The sequence below is a fragment of the Macrobrachium rosenbergii genome, chromosome 9 (assembly GCF_040412425.1).
Source record: "Macrobrachium rosenbergii isolate ZJJX-2024 chromosome 9, ASM4041242v1, whole genome shotgun sequence".
Taxonomy (NCBI): domain Eukaryota; kingdom Metazoa; phylum Arthropoda; class Malacostraca; order Decapoda; family Palaemonidae; genus Macrobrachium; species Macrobrachium rosenbergii.
Genome location: NC_089749.1, coordinates 40,245,739 through 40,266,594, shown reverse-complemented (window position 1 = coordinate 40,266,594; position 20,856 = coordinate 40,245,739). Strand labels below are relative to the sequence as shown.

The window sequence follows — 20,856 nt, the reverse complement described above, 5'->3', positions numbered from 1 at the left end:
AGAGAGAGAGAGAGAGAGAGAGAGAGAGAGAGAGATTGCAAGCATGAATTTACTTGCAATAGTTAAAAACCTCATAGATAAATTCTGCTCAAGATTGCTTGAGTAATGCCTTGAGAGAGAGAGAGAGAGAGAGAGAGAAAGCGAGAAGGAGAGCCTTTGGTAGAGGTATATGGTGAAGTTGGTGTGCATGGTGGTGGTATTGCCTAACTACAAGATAATTAATTTCAGACCTCATTTAAAGCGACTTTAAAAGGAATACGTCACCGTAACGTCACGAAGCAGTCGCTATAGCGAATTCTGAAGGTAAAAGCGTAGAAGAAACGAACGAATTAATGAGAAAATTCGGATTTGTACGAATAAAAAAAGAGGAAATATTGTACATGTTGACGTTGGCCCTAGCCAGCAGCTACTGAAGATACAGTGTCCTTGGCTATATAAATAATAAATTATTATCACAATTGTAATTTTAAACACCTTAAAAAGAGCTGCAACTGTTTTCGGTTTCCAGTACGTGTTAATGAACGAGTTTCAGTTTTCTTTGACGTTTATGAAGGAAAGTGTAGGCTTAAGTCTGAATGGTCTAATATAGAAATTGTCGGTAAATGGTGATTTTTTAGTGCATTAGGTACTTAAATATAATGATGGTAATACCTCAAGGTACTCAAGAATTTGTATTTTATTGTCAAGGTATAATTAACATACGTTTGGCTTAAGATGAACACTGAAAAAAATGTGGTATTTTCGCCATGAGTAATTTTTTAACGAGGGCGTAGTTTTAGTCTGCTAATCTGCATCCGCGGATGTTGATGGATTTATTTCGTCTTGTCGATGAATTATTTCTTAATCTCCAAAGTTGTGCCCATAACTACGAAGTTTTTTTTGTGGATTAGGTAGTTAGATATGATGATGGTAATACAACAGGATACTTAAGAATTTGTATTTTACTGGCAAGGCATGATTAAGATATTTTGATTTAAAATGAACGATGAAAAATTATGATAAAATTTCTCGTAAATTCTGGTAAATAACTGATATTATAGGGGATTTGGATTTATTGTATAGGTTAATCATAAGCCTGGCAGCACTGGGAAAAAAGGTAGAATGTCAGGAGAAAAATGAGAATAAGCCAAGAAAACTGAAGGAAAAGGTGACGTAAAAACGAAAATTTCTTTTGTTTTGTCTGTTTGTGTCTGTCACGGGGTAGGGGTTTGATTTTGAGTTATAGACCTTTTTGGGGTGACATAGAGGCCGTGTTCAAAATTTTAACTGGGCCTGTCAAGCAGTTCGGATTTCTATATTGAACACATAAATATACAAACATTCACTTTTACATATATGGATATATATATAAACATTATATAATATATATATATAGTATATATATATATATATATATATATATATATATATATATATATATATATATATATATATATATATATATATATTATATATATATATATATATATATATATATATATATATATATATATATATATATATATATATATATATATATATATATATATATATATATATATATATATATATATATATATATATATATATATATATATATATATATATATATATATATATATATATATATATATATATATTTATATATTACTATTTGTTACTTTTTTCTGTGCCTTTACTGACTCTGCTTGACAAATTGCCAGTGACCCTGCCATCTGCATATCGTAACATAAGCTAACGTTTCATTGCAAAACTAAGTTAGCATTTTAAGTAACTTGCCTTGCTAAATTACTTATCCTCAGTAACCTCCACATTGCGTCTCTGTCATTTTTATCACAAGTTTTTGTCTATGTCCATGTACTTTACATAGAACTTTTTCACTCTATTCTTCACTTCTCAAACTTTTCCATAAGAAAGACAGGCTTCACAAATCCTTTTCCATATCTAGTTCCACTCAGCTCTTCTCCAATCCATCCTTTTGTTGTGAGTCTCATCTTTTCACTCAAAAAGTTCTCCTCTGCACCTTTCCTTGCACACTGTGTAATGTTATGCCTCCATTGTTTCTAACCTTCACCTCTACCACCTTACGTCTTATACACAAGAGCAAAAATTCATCTCGTCTTTTCCTTTTGAACTCTTCCACTTTTATGTCATTCAGATCTGCCCCTTTTAAATCGTCTGCAATTAAAAACTGGGTTCTCTCAAGACAGCATCATTTTCCATTCACGATTTTCATTTAGAGAGTCCATTGCTCAACCTTTCTCTCTATGTTTATTTGTGCTACGTGAAATTTTTTCCCAAAGTACCTGTTTAGATTCATATCTGAAATTTGTAGATCTCCTTCTTTTCTCTTTTATTTTGTTCTTGACAATCTCATCCATCCTTTGGTATGACTGATGGCACCTCTAACAACTGCAATTCCTGTTCAACTGGCAATATCTGCTGGTTGCTCTACAACCCCATAATTGAATATTGCACACTCCATATTAAAACCCTTCTACTTCGGGGTCTTCGCCCTGACCCGCAGTGCACCCATCACCTGCTTATAAACCAGAATCACTTCTGTCTTTTCAAGCTTACTTCTCCTTATGTGATGAGACCACGCTCTCCGTTTCAAAGAATACTAATTCTTAGTTCAACCAAATTATGATTATATATATCTTCAGCCACTCCTCTTCTAACCATTAAGCCTACAAACTGCTCTTCCGACTAGTCTTAATTAATTCTTATGGTCATCATTTTCTGCTTTCTGAATATACATAAGAAAAAGATGTTTTTAATCAGTATATTTCCAAAACTCAAGACCAAATTTAAACAAGTTTCTGCAGGACGCCTTACATTCTTGATTATTCCAGATATAATATACTTTGCAGCTATGCCTTACTTCTCTCCTGCATTAAAATTACTCAGCTCAAGCACTATTTTTGTTCCCCAAAAATCCAACTTAATTAGACTCGGTACATCGCAAACTCTACCAGACCCAAGGCCAATACAGTCGGAGAAGAGATTATCGACTCACCTTCCAGAGTGGGCCACAATTCACCCCACGCATCGGCAATTTACTCTGAACCAGACCCAACCACGAAATTTGTCTCGGCCGTTTCTCTCCGACTGACCTGTACAGCAACACCCCTCCCCGTGTGTGTGTGTGTGTGTGCGTGTGTAATATTTCTTCAACACAAAATAACACAGTAAAATCTATGCAAAGATCAGTCCATGATGATGAATGACTGTTCTCTTTATTTTAAAGAGAAATCAAAGTATAATTTTGTCGTAATTACAATGGGAAAGTAGTTGTTAAAATTAAGTAGACTGACGATACTACATATTATCTATTTGGTACTTCATCTGAACATGAAGATGTCAATAAACAACATAAGCCAAGCATTGCCATTCAGACATGAGGCTCATAGCAAGGTACAAACTTGATTAAAAAAGTATACTGTTTGGAAGACTTTTTTTCCGGAAAGTATATCATCAATTCCTTAAGCAGTTCTTAAATCAACAGAGAATCTACTACCTTTATAGTCTTGCTCAAATCAGGACGAATCGTACAAGCATTGCGTGCAACGTGATTGGACTGGCACGTCTTATACTTTTGGCAATCAAGCGGCAGACGTTGCATGATAACATCAGTCTGTATTAAAGTTTATACCGTTAATAGGAAAGTAGGACAATCTCATGCGAGTTATAATTAGAATTCTTTACTTCCAGCTGTTGAATGATAATCTGTCATTCCAGCTAGACTGGAGTGAGGACGAACAGTCATTAGTAGGACCGACTTTTTTATTATTTTCTTTCTTAACAGATCATTTTAGGTTATCAAGAGATAAATGCTCGGAAGGAAATGGCCTTCAGAATGAGAATATTGGAACTGAGGGTAACTGATATTAAAAAGAAAGTACCTCAATGAACATTAACCCAAAAATTGCTTTTTACCGTTTAGAACGTCGTAAATAGAGTAAATAAATACCAAATAAAAATAACAGATGGCTAAATACATAAGATTAACTGTGAGTGAGTAGAAATTTACGTTTCACAGAGAGCCTCGACCTTATGCAGGAAGGTAACATTTCTGTCTTATCCAAAATTCATACCCCAGTGATATCGTAAAAAGAACTAATTAAGGTTAATATACTGTCGTATGTTATAGCCCAAATAGCTAAGTGGGGAACGGGAATGTTTTGGCGACCTAATATTCAGTCTGTGTTGCACTGAAACTTGAAACCCAGTAAAACCTGCAACCAAGAACCTTATTCAAAAGCATTTTGTTAGATACTGGGATGGACTCTCTTACTTCACGGGGATTTTGGTAAGGATATTGACACTATGAGTTATCCAAAGTGTAAGTTTTACTAAATGATTACAATGCAAAGGGGACTAGGCGTCTCGAAAGGCAGTACTTTAATTTTATACCCATAAAGAAAAAATATTGGCTACGTAGTGCAAAGGTTAGCAGAATTATATATATATATATATATATATATATATATATATATATATATATATATATATATATATATATATAATAATATAGGGCATATATTTTATACATGTCAAGAAAGTCATATTTATTCAATGATTTTTGTCATTTACTTAGAGGAGTAAATCTTTTTACAGTCTTTTATACCTTTTGGATTCGAAATGATGTTTCTAAACCAGGCATTGCATATTCTGGTTTAATGTTTTAACACTTTAATCGATCATTTTCCTTGAAATGCAAACATTCTATTCCCAGTACAATTGACTTTATATTTTTTTGGTTATTAGCCTCTAATCATATATATATTATATATTATATAATACATATGTTTATTAAAAATGTATATATATATGATACATATATGCCACGTATATATACCTATTTATCTCTCGTGAACTATTTATATATTTATATATACACATACATATATCCTATATATCCATACTCAACACACACACCTTATTCATATTTTATATATATATATATATATTTTAATATATATATATATATTGTATATATTATATATTTATATACTTAATTTATATTGTACTAATACAGTATACTACAGTTTGTACTTCTTCTTTTGTCTTCATCTTTGCCCATTTCTTTATGGGGTGCTGTTTTCCTATCAAACTTCTCCACCTTCCTCTGTCCAGTGCATCCTGATTTCTTGGTTTCTCCCGCATGCCATCTGCTATCTTATCCTTTCATCCGAACTTTGGCTTTCCTCTTCTCTTTCCTTATGCCTCCATGATCATAACTCTTTTACACACAAGTCATAACCAAACCACAGTAGTCTTCTTTCGTGGGGCTTCTTGATACTTCCCTTACCTTAAATGTTCCTCTAATAAATTCATTTCCGATCATATCTCTTCTTGTGACTCCACACGTCCATCTTAACATCCTCATTTCTGCCACATCCATTTTCCATTCTTGCGACTTCTTCACCGGCCACGTCTCGGCTCTGTAAATCATCGCTGGTCTGACGACAGTTTTGCAAAACTTCCCTTTGACCTTTACACTAATCCTTCTGTCGCACAATATTTCTGACGATCTTCTCAGGTTTATCCAAGCACTTTTTTTATTCTGTGGGTGTTTTCGGAATCCGTATCTCCATTTTCAGTCAGGTTTGATCTTAGATATTTGAAAATTTTGACTCTCTTGAAGTTGTTCTGACGCAATCTCACTGTTCCCTGTCTTCTTTCTTCTCCCATCCCCAGATACTCAACCTTTATCTTACTGATCTTCAGCCCTTGATCTTCAAGTGCCTGTCTCCACCTTCCTACCTTCAGCTGAACTCCTTGTTTAGTCCTGTCTGACAACACTATGCCATCAGCAAACAGAGCACTCCAGGGGACCTCCTCTCTGACATCTGATGCCATAACATCCAACACAAGGTCGAAGACGCAGGGCCTGAGAGTTGATCCTTAATGGAGACAAACCTTCACTTTGAACTTGTCTGTAGCTCCAACAGAGCTTCTTGCTTGTGTGGTTGCTTCTGTATACATATCTTGTACCACCTTACCACATTTTCCAGAAACACCCTTCACCCTCAGGCACCTCCATACTTCTTTTCCTTTGCCACCATTATCATAACTACTTATATATATATATATATATCATATATAAACCATATATATCTTCTTTTACATATATATCTATATATTTACTTCCCTATATATATATAATATTATCTATATAATATTATATTTCCGATATATATATCTTCTATGTGACTATATATGCAGTATCTTATATATAAGTATTTCTGCCATGTATCCATTTTCCATTCTTATATATTCTTCACCGGCCACGTCTATATATATATCATCGCTTTACGATATTTTGCATAACATATATTATGATATTTATACTAATATATATATATATATATATATGCAGTATGATATATATAAGGTTTATGTATACACTTTTTATTCTTCTTCGTTTTAAATCCGTATGCTTTTTCAGTCATTTTTATCTTAGATATTTGAAGCACGATGCCTTCTTTTGAAGGACTTTGATTTGGCGTTGGTGGGCTGTTCCCTCGATCGGCTTTCTTGCCTGACATCCCCAGATACTCAACGATTATCTTACGTGTATCGTCAGCCCTTGATCTTCAGCTGCCTGTCTCCCAGCTTCGACCTTAGGTCAGTTGAGACTCCTTGTCTGTCTGTTATGTTTTTATAAGATGTTGGAGTGCCATTGTTTATGTTTGCACTGGTCTGGGGACCTCCCATTTGCTTTCAGAAACATCCGTTGATTACATAACATAAACCCAAGGTCACGGATAGCCTGAGTGTTGATCCTTCTCTGACCAAACGGCTGTCACTTTGAACTTGTCCACGGACCTCCAACAGAAGTCCTCTTGCTGCTGCTCTGGTTGAGCCATCGAGGCTCTTATGTACCACCTATGTATATTTATCAGAAATTACCCTTCACCCAGGCACAGTTCATACTCCTTGCAATATCTTACACCATAAGGAAAATTATACTACATATATATATATATATATATATATATATATATATATATATATATATATATATATATATATATATATATTTATTTATTTATTTATTTATATATATATATATATATATATATATATATATATATATATATATATATATATATATTGTGATATTATATATATATGTCTCCGTTCTCTGTAATTATGTCACTTGTATATATTTATTCTTGTAGTGGTACTCCTTATATTCTTCGTTTTAACATGCTTTTTTCCATGTTTTGACCTTTGTATCCTTGCACTATCTTATCTTTTGTTACTTTGTTTGTCATTTAAAGTATCTTTGTCGTTCATTTGAGTTTACTTTGGCCCCCAATATTTTGAGTGTATCAGAGTCAATCCCAGGCTACCTTTCTCCCAACATATTCTGTAGAATTGTGTAGGATAATCATCTTCCTAGTTGTTAATGTAAGTCAGTGTGTTTTCTTTTTTATTTTGATGTTTCGTTGGTATATTTAATTCAGGTGTTTGTTTGATTGTTTGTCTGCGTGTTCCTTCCGTTGATTACATATAATTGTGTTGGTTTAACTTAGCAAAGTTGTTTTCTATTAAAGTAAATGTCAATGTAATTGCGCCACGGATTTCTATTATTAAATTGTTATATTTTGTGATCTGAGTTTTACACGTTCCTTCATTGATTGATATTACTAAATGTTCTTAATATACAGTTGTAACACCTAGGCAATATCTTAGTTTATAAGAATATATATATATATATATATATATATATATATATATATATATATATATATATATATATATATATATATATGTATATGTATATATATATATATATATATATATATATATATATATATATATATATATATATATATATATATATATATATATATATATATATATAGGTAAATAAAGTACACCAGACTCGTCATTAACTTATACCTCTCTTGATAGCTCAGTGGGTAGAACGTCGACTGGAGTCGCTGGATAAGTATCTGTGTCGTGGGATCGAGACTCGGCAGTACCCGTCCATTTATCACTTATAAAATCCCTTTCGGTGATATTCCCCATCGGGATATTCCCGAGGTAGCGTGAATTTGATATTAAGCGACATTTGTAGCTTCATGAATGTATAAAAATCACGGTGTGATAAAAAAATTTCATATATTTTATATATATATATATATATATATATATATATATATATATATATATATATATATATATATATATATATATATATATATATATATATATATATATATATATATATATATATATATATGTCGTACCTACGTACGACATACAGAGAGCTACAGAGAGAATGGACTGTGTTAACTTATCCAAAATAACACACAGGTATTGAAAGAAAATAAATATTATGGTAAGTTTTTAACATGTATTTTCTTACTGTGTGAAATTGCTAACTGAAATTATTTTTTTTCTTTTGGCTTGTCTAGGATTAAATTACCTAGCGCAATGAAATTCCTTTATTACACCATGTAATAAGTGTTCATCCATTGGTAAAAAACTTGCAAATAAAGGCCATTAAGCACACTGAAATTCAAGGACCCAAACTCCTCCCATGGCCTCCTCAATTGACATCAAGGATAGCGTGTTGCAGAACGTTAAAGAATATGAAAGCTGATAATTTCTCCTTACTCTTGGCATGTCATTGAAGGCCAATCAGTGATTTGCTCGAACTGAGATATAATTAAAATATGAGGCAAGAATTGTGTCTCCACTTCTTGTGCGGCCGTTTCGTGACTAGGAAGTCATCGCTTATTAAAGAAATAACGATCTTAAGTCTCTACTTCCTGTGCGGTCGTTTTGTGACTAGAAAGTCATCACTTATTTTTTAAAGAAATAACGATCTTAAGCACACGTGTTCCATAATTCATTCGGATAAAAGAAAATATGGCTTCATAATGCTAACCCATCTGAGACGATGAATTAAAATGCGTTTTTGGTACGCGATAATGTCTGGTTTAATTCTTGTTGATGTGTTCTGATATTTTATCCTCCTCTATATAAGCGATTTTTCAACTTTTTCATTGTTGTGCTGTTTTACTGTTTTCACACCAAATTGTGGGATAGGGAGAGAGAAAGAGATTTTGGTAAATGAAGGAAATTAGTTGTTCAAAATTACGTATTACGGTACCTGTTATGTATGTATAAATGTGTGTATATTTTTAAAGTTACATCGAAATGACAATTTTTATATCAGTGATAATGATAATTGTAATAATATGTGAGATCGTGAAACCACACTCATATTCAAGAGTCGTCATGCCTGATTGACTAGTCTTGCCTAATTAGGCTCCCGTTTCAGATGAGTCAAGTGCATTTGAAAGACACTACTCTGAAATTATTACTCCCGTTCTTTATAAAGTTTTTATTCATATCTAATTTCACTTTTGGAATTCTTATCGATATCAGCCTTAAGGCCAATTTAAAGTTTAACAGACATTTCAATAAGACAAGCCATGTGCTGACAATATGGCAAGTCTTTTATTATTCTTGTAACCAACTTTCAACTTCTTAAGATTCTAGGATTGGTATTGCGCTGGAAGGACAGTATATGGAATCTGTCGGAAATGATTATACCTGAAGGAAGGATTTTTATTACCAACAGGTACATTTTCATAACGACTTTTCAGCCAATATCACTCAACCGTAAGAAAGGTCCAGCAATAATTCTGCATGCAATTTAATTGTGCCATTTCAAAGGAAAACTTTGCTGGGAGTTAGTATCCCCAGCTGTTCTGACTTTAAGTTCAAGGAAAGCAGGCAATCCTGCAGAGACTCTTTACAAGTATGGTAAGGGATTTGGACTGCATTATTTTCCCAGCGATATCAGTCCTTTCACTGTATGCTGTTTAGCGTAGTCTTACACCGGCGGTTCCCAACCTTTCGCAAAGTTGGCACCCTTGGGACTTTGAAATGCTATTCCGCACCTTGGAGCTAAAACAAACACAAAAAAATATTTTCAGGTTGGATTATTAAGTATCAAATACCGAGTTTATTTATTTACCTTAAGTTTCCGAAAAGAATAAAAAAACTCATTTTACCCGATAAGAAAACACTCCATCACGAGAGAATTCACGTCAAATCCAGTTAGTGTGACATTTGATCTTGTTACCTCGCAATAACATCTGAAATCTACTGAGAGAATGGGCTTGCCATGGTGAGTATCAAGGCGATTTAGAACCTTGCTTTTCACATAAGAAGAGCCGAAAACTCTACATCGCAAAGGTATGTCCTTGCGAAATGAACAAAACGAGTGTGAGTGCTCTCTTAGAAATGTTTGGTTACCCTGTTACAAGATGCCAGAAATTGTTCAGTGTCAATTGTTGCCAGTAACCACTGGATTCCAATCTTCAGTCAAAGGAATTTAATAGGTATTGAAAGTGGATTCGTATTGCTTCAGCAACTTCTGGAAATTGTGACTCGTGCACTAAAAGGCAGAGGCTCTACAGACAAATCACTTTGTAAAAGCAGTAAAGGCAAATAAAAAAAAAAAAGGTATTTTTCTTGACCACTCTCTCACTCTCTCTGAGCCTCTGAAAGCTTTATAGGTCGCTTGACCTGCCAAATTAAAAAAATTAAGATTATTGGTCAATGCTCCTAAAATATTGAAGCTAACACCCTGTATTGAAGACTTAGCAAGCACATTATGAAAGATCTGAGCAATTTAAAGTAATGTTAAGGGAATTAAGTTTAAAAATCGAAAAAAATTAAAAAGTTTGGGCTTGCACTAAAACTTAATGATTACTTTTATTTCTTCATGCATTTATACATAACTGACAATGTGTTCCGTGAAATATGTTTTTTGTAACAGAAGGTAAACAGAGTAATTGAAATAGGAAGGGGAAATGGAAGATGGGCGGATTTCCTGGGAAACTATGCATGACATATATATATATATATATATATATATATATATATATATATATATATATATATATATATATATATATATATATATATATATATATATATGTGTGTGTGTGTGTGTGTGTGTGTGTGTGTGTGTGTGTGTGTGTGTGTGTGTGTGTGTGTGTATAACGGGAAACTCTGCTTGACAGATATAATATAATCACCCTCTTCAATTCCCTCTCTCGCTATTTCAAGCAAACTCCAGATATACAGGTTTACAATTACTCTGTTTGCATTCTGTTACAAAAAGACCATACAAACATTCAGTTTACATGAAAATGACACAGAACTCACTTAAACATGATTAAAAATAAATTTGCAATGCTATCTCTTTATAGAATTAATTATAGTAAATCTTAGGTGGTAACTCTTAAATCGTAACATGTTAAGTGGGACGATAGTGCTCTAAATTCCTGTTTCACTTATTGACTAATGCCCTTTATTCCTGAATACATCAGGTAGGTGGATGGGGGCAATAGACCAAAAAGAGGTGACGACTTCAATAGATTCCATATCGTCATGTGAAAGTCCTCAAATTACTTTTTCAGCCTGGATTGCCTTTTTTCGCTGTGTTGTTTCCATAATGTCACTTTTCCTTACTTTTCAGTTCTTTACAAGTTCTTTTTATCTTGAAGGTTGCAATTCGAATCTTATGATATAATTCGCTTAGTCTTTTTTTTACAGCACTATTTTCCAGTTTCCTCTTTCAGGTTTTATATTACAGAATCATATAAATGGCTGTGTGTATCTTTCACAATAATGCCACTATCCTAATTATCACTGCATGTATATTGCACTGTGCGAGTGTGAATAAAATAGGGACAGACAGTGTAAAGGATGAATGTGATGTGCTCTAGTACATTATAAGAACTACGAAAGATGAAGGCGATTATGAAATGGTGGAACATGTAATGTGCAAGACTTATTAACAGAAATATGTAATATACCTACGGATAAGGATCTCATTGATGAAGAAGTTAAATGGCAATGGAGGGGGTTGGGATTACCTGGAAATTATTTATGAAGGAGAAATGACTGAGGGCAGCAGTACTTTGGCTATTAACCAAAATGGTGAATGAAGAAAAGCCTTGGAGGAGGGATGTCATAAATTGTGGTCTGAAGTTCTAAATAATCAGTGATAGATTTTAACCAAGGTTAAAGCGTGAAATCTTTTTGCAGAGTAGGGAAATTGATACGTACATTAAAGGAAAATCAACAGTTTTTGTTGAATGGAATTAAGAAAATCAATTCAAGAGTAAGAAGGTTGCGAACAGAGTGGACGATTTCTCTGGAGAAAACAAGATATTTTTGTCAAGAGGCTTTTGCTAAAGAGCTGGGTCGTATTTTAGAATACAATAACAAATAACTGGAAGACTGAACAGCTCGTGGCTGAATAGATTTGCTTTGTTTGAAGCTCTGGTGGCTGAACAAATTTACTTGTTTGAAGCCTGTGCTATACAAATAATACAGATGCAGATAATAATAATAATAATATTATTATTATTATTCAGGAGATGAACACTATTCATATTGAACAGGCCCGCAGGTGCCATTGACTTGAAATTCAAGCTTCCAAAGAAAATGTGTTCATTAGGAAGAAGTAAGAGGAGGTAAAGGGAAATACAAAAGGAAGAGATCCCACTTATTAAAAAGAAAATAAATTAATAAATTAATAAGAATGTATTAAAGCGCAAGTAGAATAATATCAGGGTAGTAATGAATTGCATCTTCGCTTGAACTTCTGAAGTTCCAACAACGCGACATCCTCTGGGAGGCTGTTCCACAGTCCAACGGTGTGAGGTATGAAGGACTTCTGGAACTGAGAAGTTCGACAGAGAGGCACATTTACTGCAAATTGGTGTTGCTGTTCAGCGAATCTGGTTGCTCTCGGCAGGTAAAGGGATTCCGGTATCAGTTGTGAATGTGAAAGATCTCTGTTCAAATACAACTTATGAAAAAGTGACAAACTATAATGACCATCCGTCGGTGATCCAAGTCATAAGTGCTACAGTACTATTAGGAAATACAAACCTACTACCACGAACAACTCTATCTAAAATAGACAAATCTCTGGCAGAAATAGACATCCACACTAGCGAACACTGTTCTAGTAAAGGAAGCACAAAAGAACTAAAACAGGTTGCACTGATTTTATCAGTTATAAATATATGAGGCCTTACGAACAGTACCTAACTTTTGTGCAGCATAGCCCAGCAGTTTTGAGTAAAGCTGTTCAGCTTTTACTAATGCATTTCTGGCAAAAAATAGTGTGTTTTTCTTTAATATCTCCCATACTAATTACTTGATCAGAATAGTACTTTGACAAAACACTCTTGAGACCTTTCCCTAATTTTTGATACTATAATGCATTGGAAAATCTCTTTAATTAAGGTGTTTACTCTTGGCCTGATAAAGCCTAAGCCAAGTGAATCGGGTAAGTAGGTACAGCAATTGAATGCCTACACTCCCCGTCCCTCCCCCCTCTCCTTCCCTCCCTCTGTCTTGACCCTCCTCCTATCCCTCCAGTAACCCCCTTACCTATTCTCTCCGGCGTCGCTTACTCTACCTTTTCTAACCTGTTATATTTGTTAATAACTGATAGAATTGATATGTTGGATGCTTGTTATAATTCTTATTAACATTTCATGATATTGTTGTATTTCGTCAGGGTGTATAAGGAGTTTACAGCCTTTAGCTTATTTATCCAACTTGATGAACCTGCCCTGAGGGCTTCTTAAATCCTTAAGTTTCGTGCGATATACGGCTACGACTTGGAAAGATAACCAAAATTAAATCTCATAATACAGCTTAAGACCCATCATACAGTTACAAGAGATTCAGATATCTAAAGCCAAGCTTAATTCCTTTTTTAAGGTGTAGACAGCATAAATTGCATTGAACAGTCATGCAGAATTATCTTCATCTAATGTATCTCCAATCTGCATTCCCTTTCGTTTTACTGTTATTTTTCATAACTGGGCTACCTTATCTGCTGGTGGCCCTGGATACCTATTAAGACAAAAATAGTAATAGTGATAGCAGTTGTAATGATAATCATGATAAAGATGTTAATGATAAGAGAAGCATGATAAAAGTTTCTCTGTCTGTCTGACTGACTAACTCTCTCTCTCTCTCTCTCTCTCTCTCTCTCTCTCTCTCTCTCTCTCTCTCTCTCTCTCTCTCTCTCTCTAATGTGAAATAATTATCGCCATCAGTTGGAAAGTAAAGGAAACAATTGAACAAAAATCACAAAAAATTTATTCCTAATCGTCATCACTGTCAAGGAACAGATCATCCTCATCATCACTGTTTATGGTGATGATTATACATAGGATCTACAGGTCTTTGGATGTTATCATTTGACCAGTATGCTTCCTCGAAGGCTCTGGACCGTCTTATTGCACCGTCCCACACTTCCCTTGTTGCACTAACCTTCTCTTCCTCTATTCTGGCCTGTAAATCTGCCCGAGTGAATCGCTACTGCAATGAGGAACGCACACGTTTTTTCAGAAAGCCCCAGACCTGTGTTATTGTGTGTGTCCAACAAACCTGAAGCTTCTCTTACCTGTTAAGACTAATCCTTATTTTAGTGTTAGCTTGTTCCATTTTGTATATGGAATGGAGACGTAATGCAAATGCATTTTTGCGTTTACGGGGGCAAAGTAACATGCCAGTCATGAATATGAAGGGAAAACCTCCTCAGTCCAACAAACACTGAGACAACAAACTGCTTAGGCATAAACCATAGCAGATACCCAAACTACGATAGTTAATGGTTAAGTGAGCCAATACACCGAAAATTTTTCAGTCAACTTATATAACACTTGATTACATTTACTCTACCTTTCAAGGAGGTAAAGCCAATCAATCCTGCCTTTGGAAAACGTGTGTTTCATTATTTTTCCACAGTTAAAAGAATCTTAACGAAACCATAATTCGACCTTCTTGACTTCCAAAACCATGCTTTATTTTCCCCGTTACTTTTTTTACAATATTATCATTATGGATTTTCGAATGAATATCCTCGTGATGGCAAATATATTGGAAAATACCAATGTTAAAGGTGGATATTATGGAAAATATTAGATGAGACATTCGCAAAGTGAGAGAAGGGAGGGAGGGAGAGCGAAGTGAGGAAGGGAGAGCGAAGTGAGGGAGGGTCAGCATACGTTCGATTGTTTAACAAACTTACCAAAAAGATTTGGCTTTGGCTTTATTGGGACAAGAGTAAACACCTTAATTAACGGGATTTGAAAATGCATTATAGTATAAAAAATTAGGGGGAGGTCTATAGAGTGCTGTGTCAAAGTAATATTCTGATCAAATAATTAGTATGGGAGATATTAAAGAAAAACACACTATTTTTTGCCTGAAATCCATAGTAGTTAATAGGGCCATATTTTGCACAGTGATAGCTTAAGATAGACCTTTTGGAATGTGATTGAAGACCCATTTGATATTCCAATATGGCCGCTTTTTTCCAACATGGCTGCCAAAATTCAAAATGATATGGCCGAGCACCAGAGGTCAAGGAGTTAAAATATTAGTCTGATTATACACATTCAACGCAAAATGTTTTGCCTAAATACCATATTTTTTTATATAAACTATATTGTATCACCTGAATTATGCACCACAGTATATATAACATTGATAGGTCAAGATCTTTGTAAAGAAATAGCATTAAATTCAATATAGGTTGATCATTATTGTATTTATACTTAATATACATTAGCTTATTAAATCTGATAATTTTCTATTTTGAAGTCACCACTATCATTAACCGATATTAGTTCTACTAGTGCCATAGTGATTGACTTTCGCCTATTAAAGTTCAGCCTATGCTCACTAGGGGATGTATTTCATTGCATACTCACCAGGGGAGAAACAATAAACACCACACGGCACATGACTTAAGCAATTTTCAATGCGATAATTAATTCTCAACGTTACTACAGGTAACCACTCCATCTAAGTGCAATATTATCATAGTGGGCAAATTTATTGCTGTGTGACAAGTACATCTTGCATTAATTTCAGCTGGTGATTTTGTAGATATGTTGTACTAATCTGCTTGGTGGTGGCATAGAGCATGTCTAGTGTATTCTACCTCTGCAACACCACATTTATCAGACGCATAAGCCATGGGAGAGTCATCTAATGTAATCAACTGGAGTAGATCTATTTTGTTTCAAGACATTACAGGGGATCTTTCGCAACACCCAAACAGTGGCAGAACACATGATGCTGGAGCTGGCTATCAAACAATTTCACAGAGCATTCATAGACTACATGAAAGAAACAGCTTACCCATGAATATTAATCCAATATTAGTTGATGACAGTGCCAAGGTAACAGTTACTGCTCAAACACAATCTGGGTAGTAACAAATTTAACTCACTGAAAGTACTAAGAGCAAAAAAAAAAAAAAAAGAAGATAACAGCAGAAGAAGTTGATGATGCCACCAACTTTAAAGTAACCTGGACAAGGTGTGGAGGTTCTACTAAACAAACTCAGAACACATGCTTCCTGTATGGAAACTCAGTAGATACAAACATACAACATCAAATATCAACATTTAACACTGGTCAAAGAATCAGAGCATGTGCCGAGCAGTTACAGGACACTGCCTATCTTGTAAAATTAAGTATAGGGGATTTAATGGCTCAAGTGGCTGCATATGATGCAAAGTGCCTGGCAAGTTTGCCCAAAAAGACTGGACAATTGAAGGAAACTAATCTAGATCAAGAAGTAAGAAAAGATGACTACTGTAGTTGGAAGGCATTGCACTAGCACAGCTGATAGCATACTTGAAAGAAAGTAGCATCAAGAGTGTGACTTCTGATACAGTGCCTAGCTCTAAGCTTGAGATCTTTTTAAGCTGTATAGTTCTCGTCTTGATCAACTTGGAGTGGTAAGAGAACGACGGATCAATTCAACACACTTGAAGAAGTGAATATTGCCTAATTTTCCAGACATGCAGACTCCCAAGAATGGAAGGGATATCATACTAGTTTTTGAAAATGATATTGCTATGGTGATGAAAATGCCACTGGATCAGGACTTTGATAGTGATAATATAACATTGAAGAAAACCGTCAATATTATAAAAAGAGATTTATTCAAAGCATCATGTACTTTCAGTGGCACATTTGATACAGTATGTCTGCAAGATTCAGTCTCTCAGCTACTTCTCGGCTTGGTGCAGACGACAATCAGAGGACCAGATATAAAGAACAGGATGTAGTAGCTCTTAAGCATGGCACAGCAGCTACAATTCAGTTGTCTCTCTGAGAGAGCCATGAAAGGAAGTTGCACCAAGGAATAGGGCCTTGTGGAAAAACTACATGACTTTCTCTATTTTATGACCGTGTTTTTGCACTCTCTACTGAACTAGGAAATAATCACATGCAAGATTTGAAATGGAAGGTGTGGCATGTCCAAAAAAAAACTGTGCCATAGCATTTTCAACTTCGCTGCTGTGGACAGCATAGACCACAACCTAACATCAAACGCAGCTTAAGATTCTCTGCATGGCAGAGGCATACCACTATTTCAACATCTTTGAGTGGAAAATGAAGGTGACGAGTGTATAGAAGTTCCTGGGGAATAGTCTTCTAAAGCAAGAAGCTAGTCCCTTTACCTGAATCAGACACAACAATAAAACCTGCTGCTCTCCCTGAAAAGGATCCAGTCATTCCATCAGGTGGACCACTGCTTGTCACTGATACAGCTTATACTGCTGCAATGGATATAGAATACAGGCGAGTTTTTTTTTTGTTCAGAGGCTGGTGCTTGAAACAACTTTTATTTATTTTGTGCAAAGAGGATTGTACCTTTTTAAACAAATCCTTAGCGTGCAAGCCATATGAAATATTTTGATGTTATTAAAGACAGGTATTACCATTACATGTGGCTGGAACTTGTGAAAAACGAGACCATGGCAGAAGCCTCGGATGATCTTAATACATCTTGGCCAGTATACCATGCAAGCCAGATTGATGTACAACAAAATGTACTCCCAGATATCAGCACATTGCTTCCACTGTTTTATGAAGAAGCAAAATCAAGCTCAATGATCTGTCATACAACTGATGTAGAGAAAATGAAGTTGAGTTCCTGGACCATGGGCAAGCTCCAGTTCTTGCCTGTGATCACCCCCTCTACTCAATTGCAAAATAATTTTAGCGGCACTTTTCTGAATCATATAGTGCCCTAATTCAGGCAGAGGTAACCTCACCAGGTACTGTTGAAGCTTTCCTTATATTCTCATAAGCAAGGCCCATGAAAATTATGTTAAACAAACAGCAGATCCACTTGCATTTCATGAATTGAGAGCTCAGAAAGAAAAAACAAATCCCAGTGTTCCACTTTTCGTCAATCACTCTTGACATAGAATTGGCCATGTTTGTGTTCATTGCTCCACTGTGAGAAGGAAAAGTTAGCTACCACTCAGCTGCTCTAGTGAAACTCGCATCCTGGTTCTTTTCTCCAGATCGTACCAATTATTCTAGATGGGTGCTTGTGCACACTTGTGATTTAGTTCTCTTGGACAAGCTGTATCCTGATTTTGCTGTGGAGTTTAAGCAAGAGAAATTTGTAGTGTACAAGACACATAATGCTTTATCCTCCATTCCTATTAATCACACCCATGAACAGAAAAGCAAAGAGGTGTGAGGTTGAGAGGGGATGGTGGGGTAGCAGGTTTAACCAAGAACAGTGCACACATGCAAAAATGGATGGTTCCAGGGCCAGAGGTATGTTGTGAACAAATTTGAAGTTGTTGTGGAACACATAAGAGGAGAAAAAGCCAGATCAAAGACACCATGAATATATAAACTTAGACCCTGATATTTTGACCTTGTAACCTCTGGTGCTTGAATCATAGCATTTTCAAGAATTTTGGTGACCATGTTGAAAAAAAAAAGCCATATTGGAATGGTATCAAATGGGTCGTCATCACATTTCTAAAGGTCCATCTTAAGCTATATCTGTGGAAAATATTGTACTTTTAACCAAAAGTCAAACAATTCACCGAATTTCTACCAAAAACTGCTGAACTACATGGATGATCTGAAGAAAAGGAAAGAATTAAGTTGTACGCAACAGGGAGTGCAAGAAGGCTTCTGGGAGTATTTTGACAGAATAACTGAACTTGAAGACCTGGGGGCAAAGCAAGCTGCTCTAAGGAAATGGGAATCATGGAATGTAAGATTTTGGAAAGATTTGAGGAACAGGAAAATTTCTTTTGACCTAAAGGATAAGAATAAAAACAGAGTCAGAGAGCAGTTAGGAGACACTGGTACGTTTGTGAAAGACAGAACAAACGTTATGAAAGAATCTGGAAATGGAAGTACGGTAACAATTGCTTACAGCCAATTGCACAATAGGAGTAATAATTAGGTAATCAAATGTTGGACCTGTGGGGAACAGGGTCACGTATCATACCGGTACAAAATTGCAGGTGTTTGTAGAGATTATGCAGCAGTATCAAGTGGAAGGACACCAGTATAAAGGAAGGCTAAGTAAGAACAGAATCCAAAATAATCATGCCATGGCAAATCAGTTTACTGGTCCTTGTTGGTGTTGTGGGAATGAAGGTCATCCATATTGTAAGTGTAATCTGTACTCTAGTAACAACATAGGGAAGAATAAATCTAGAGGAGACAAGGCTGTGAGGGTGATACTGCACGAAGGTAATGATGTCCCAAGAAAACTTGTACGGTCAGATGTTAAAATAAACGTCCGGCCAAGTGAATGTTTAAAGAAGAGGGGGAACACTATGAAACTGACAATTAACTTAAAAGGAAATGAAGACATACGACTTATGGACTCGAGAGCAAATTGCAGTTTGTTGTCAGAGAAAGGTATTTTGAAAATCTAGAGCCAGAGGGAGTGACACTGTATAATAGTAGTGAGTATATATACAGCCATAGCGGAAGTGAAATAACATAATGGGACATGGCCATGTTGTTGTTAATGTTGAAATAAATGGAACAGGATGGATTCTATGTCAAGAGAGCTGGGAAAGGAAGGAATTGTCTTGGTAATATTACTGACCTGGATGGTTTTCTAAGTATGAATATCTTGTCTATGGTATTTGAAAAATGGGGAGTCACCAGAAATGTTAACATGGCGGCATCAAAGGAAGATAGGCTAAGAGACAAAAATAGTTAAAATTTGGATTTCTGCATAAAACTGGTTGGTCAAACCATGTAGGTATGGAAAAGAGAGGATTTATGGTATATATGCTGCTGAAGACAACAGAACAGAAATATCCTATCGAGCAGCAGGAAAATAATTATTAAGGCATACATTAACAGCCTAATGAAGTATGTATCTATAGCAAATGCCCAGTTTCTCTATATGAGAGAGGGGAGCTGGAGGGATATGTGTTGCTACTTGGACTAAAATCAGTGCTAGCACCGAAGGAGGTGGTATATTGCCCAGGGTGCAACTTGGCATAGGAGAGGAGGGAAGTTGATGATAATGAGGATGCTGACGGAATATCAGACGAGGAACCGAAAAATCACAGGTGGAAGTTGGTGCCAATGTCGATGACAGTAACTTGAGTGAAAAAGGTTTGTTAAGATTAGACAGAATGCTCTGCAAATGTAAGGACTGTTTGAACTAGATGAATTGGACTTTGGAACATTCCATTAGATTATCCTGTGGGAAGCTTATAAGATTACCATATAGATAAGATAATAGCACCCATGTTGATTCCTGAAGCCAAACAGCTGCTTGATGATTTGAAGAAACAGGGTGTAATTAAAGAAAGTGTAAGTCCTTACTGTAAGTAGCACATAGAGTCGTTGTAAGAAAAGAGGGGAAGGCTTCAGGCTGTGCAGTGATTACAGGAAGTGAGATGTAAGTAATAACTTTAAAGGATGCACATCCTCCTCCGAGGGTAGTGGAGTGCTTGGATGCAATGGAAGGGGCCAAATATTTTTCTACTTTTG

At 35.3% G+C, this 20,856-nt stretch overlaps 1 protein-coding gene across 1 annotated transcript; it reads right to left on the bottom strand.

Moving 5' to 3' along the window:
* Window positions 1-5,526: 5,526 nt before the first annotated feature.
* Window positions 5,527-6,854, bottom strand: LOC136841955 (uncharacterized). Its single transcript, XM_067109364.1, has 2 exons — window positions 6,781-6,854; window positions 5,527-5,875 (listed from the first exon to the last, which is right to left on the bottom strand). Exons 1-2 carry the CDS (start codon window positions 6,852-6,854, stop codon window positions 5,527-5,529), a joined length of 423 nt encoding a protein of 140 aa, XP_066965465.1.
* Between the last annotated feature and the right edge of the window lie 14,002 nt (window positions 6,855-20,856).

Coding starts and splice junctions, on each gene's coding strand:
- LOC136841955 (XM_067109364.1), bottom strand. CDS start 6,854: ATGGCTCAACCAGAGCAGCAGCAAGAGGACTTCTGTTGGAGGTCCGTG. Junction 5,876..6,780: donor TTCAAAGTGACAGCCGTTTG/GTCAGAGAAGGA, acceptor ATCAACTCTCAG/GCCCTGCGTCTTCGACCTTG.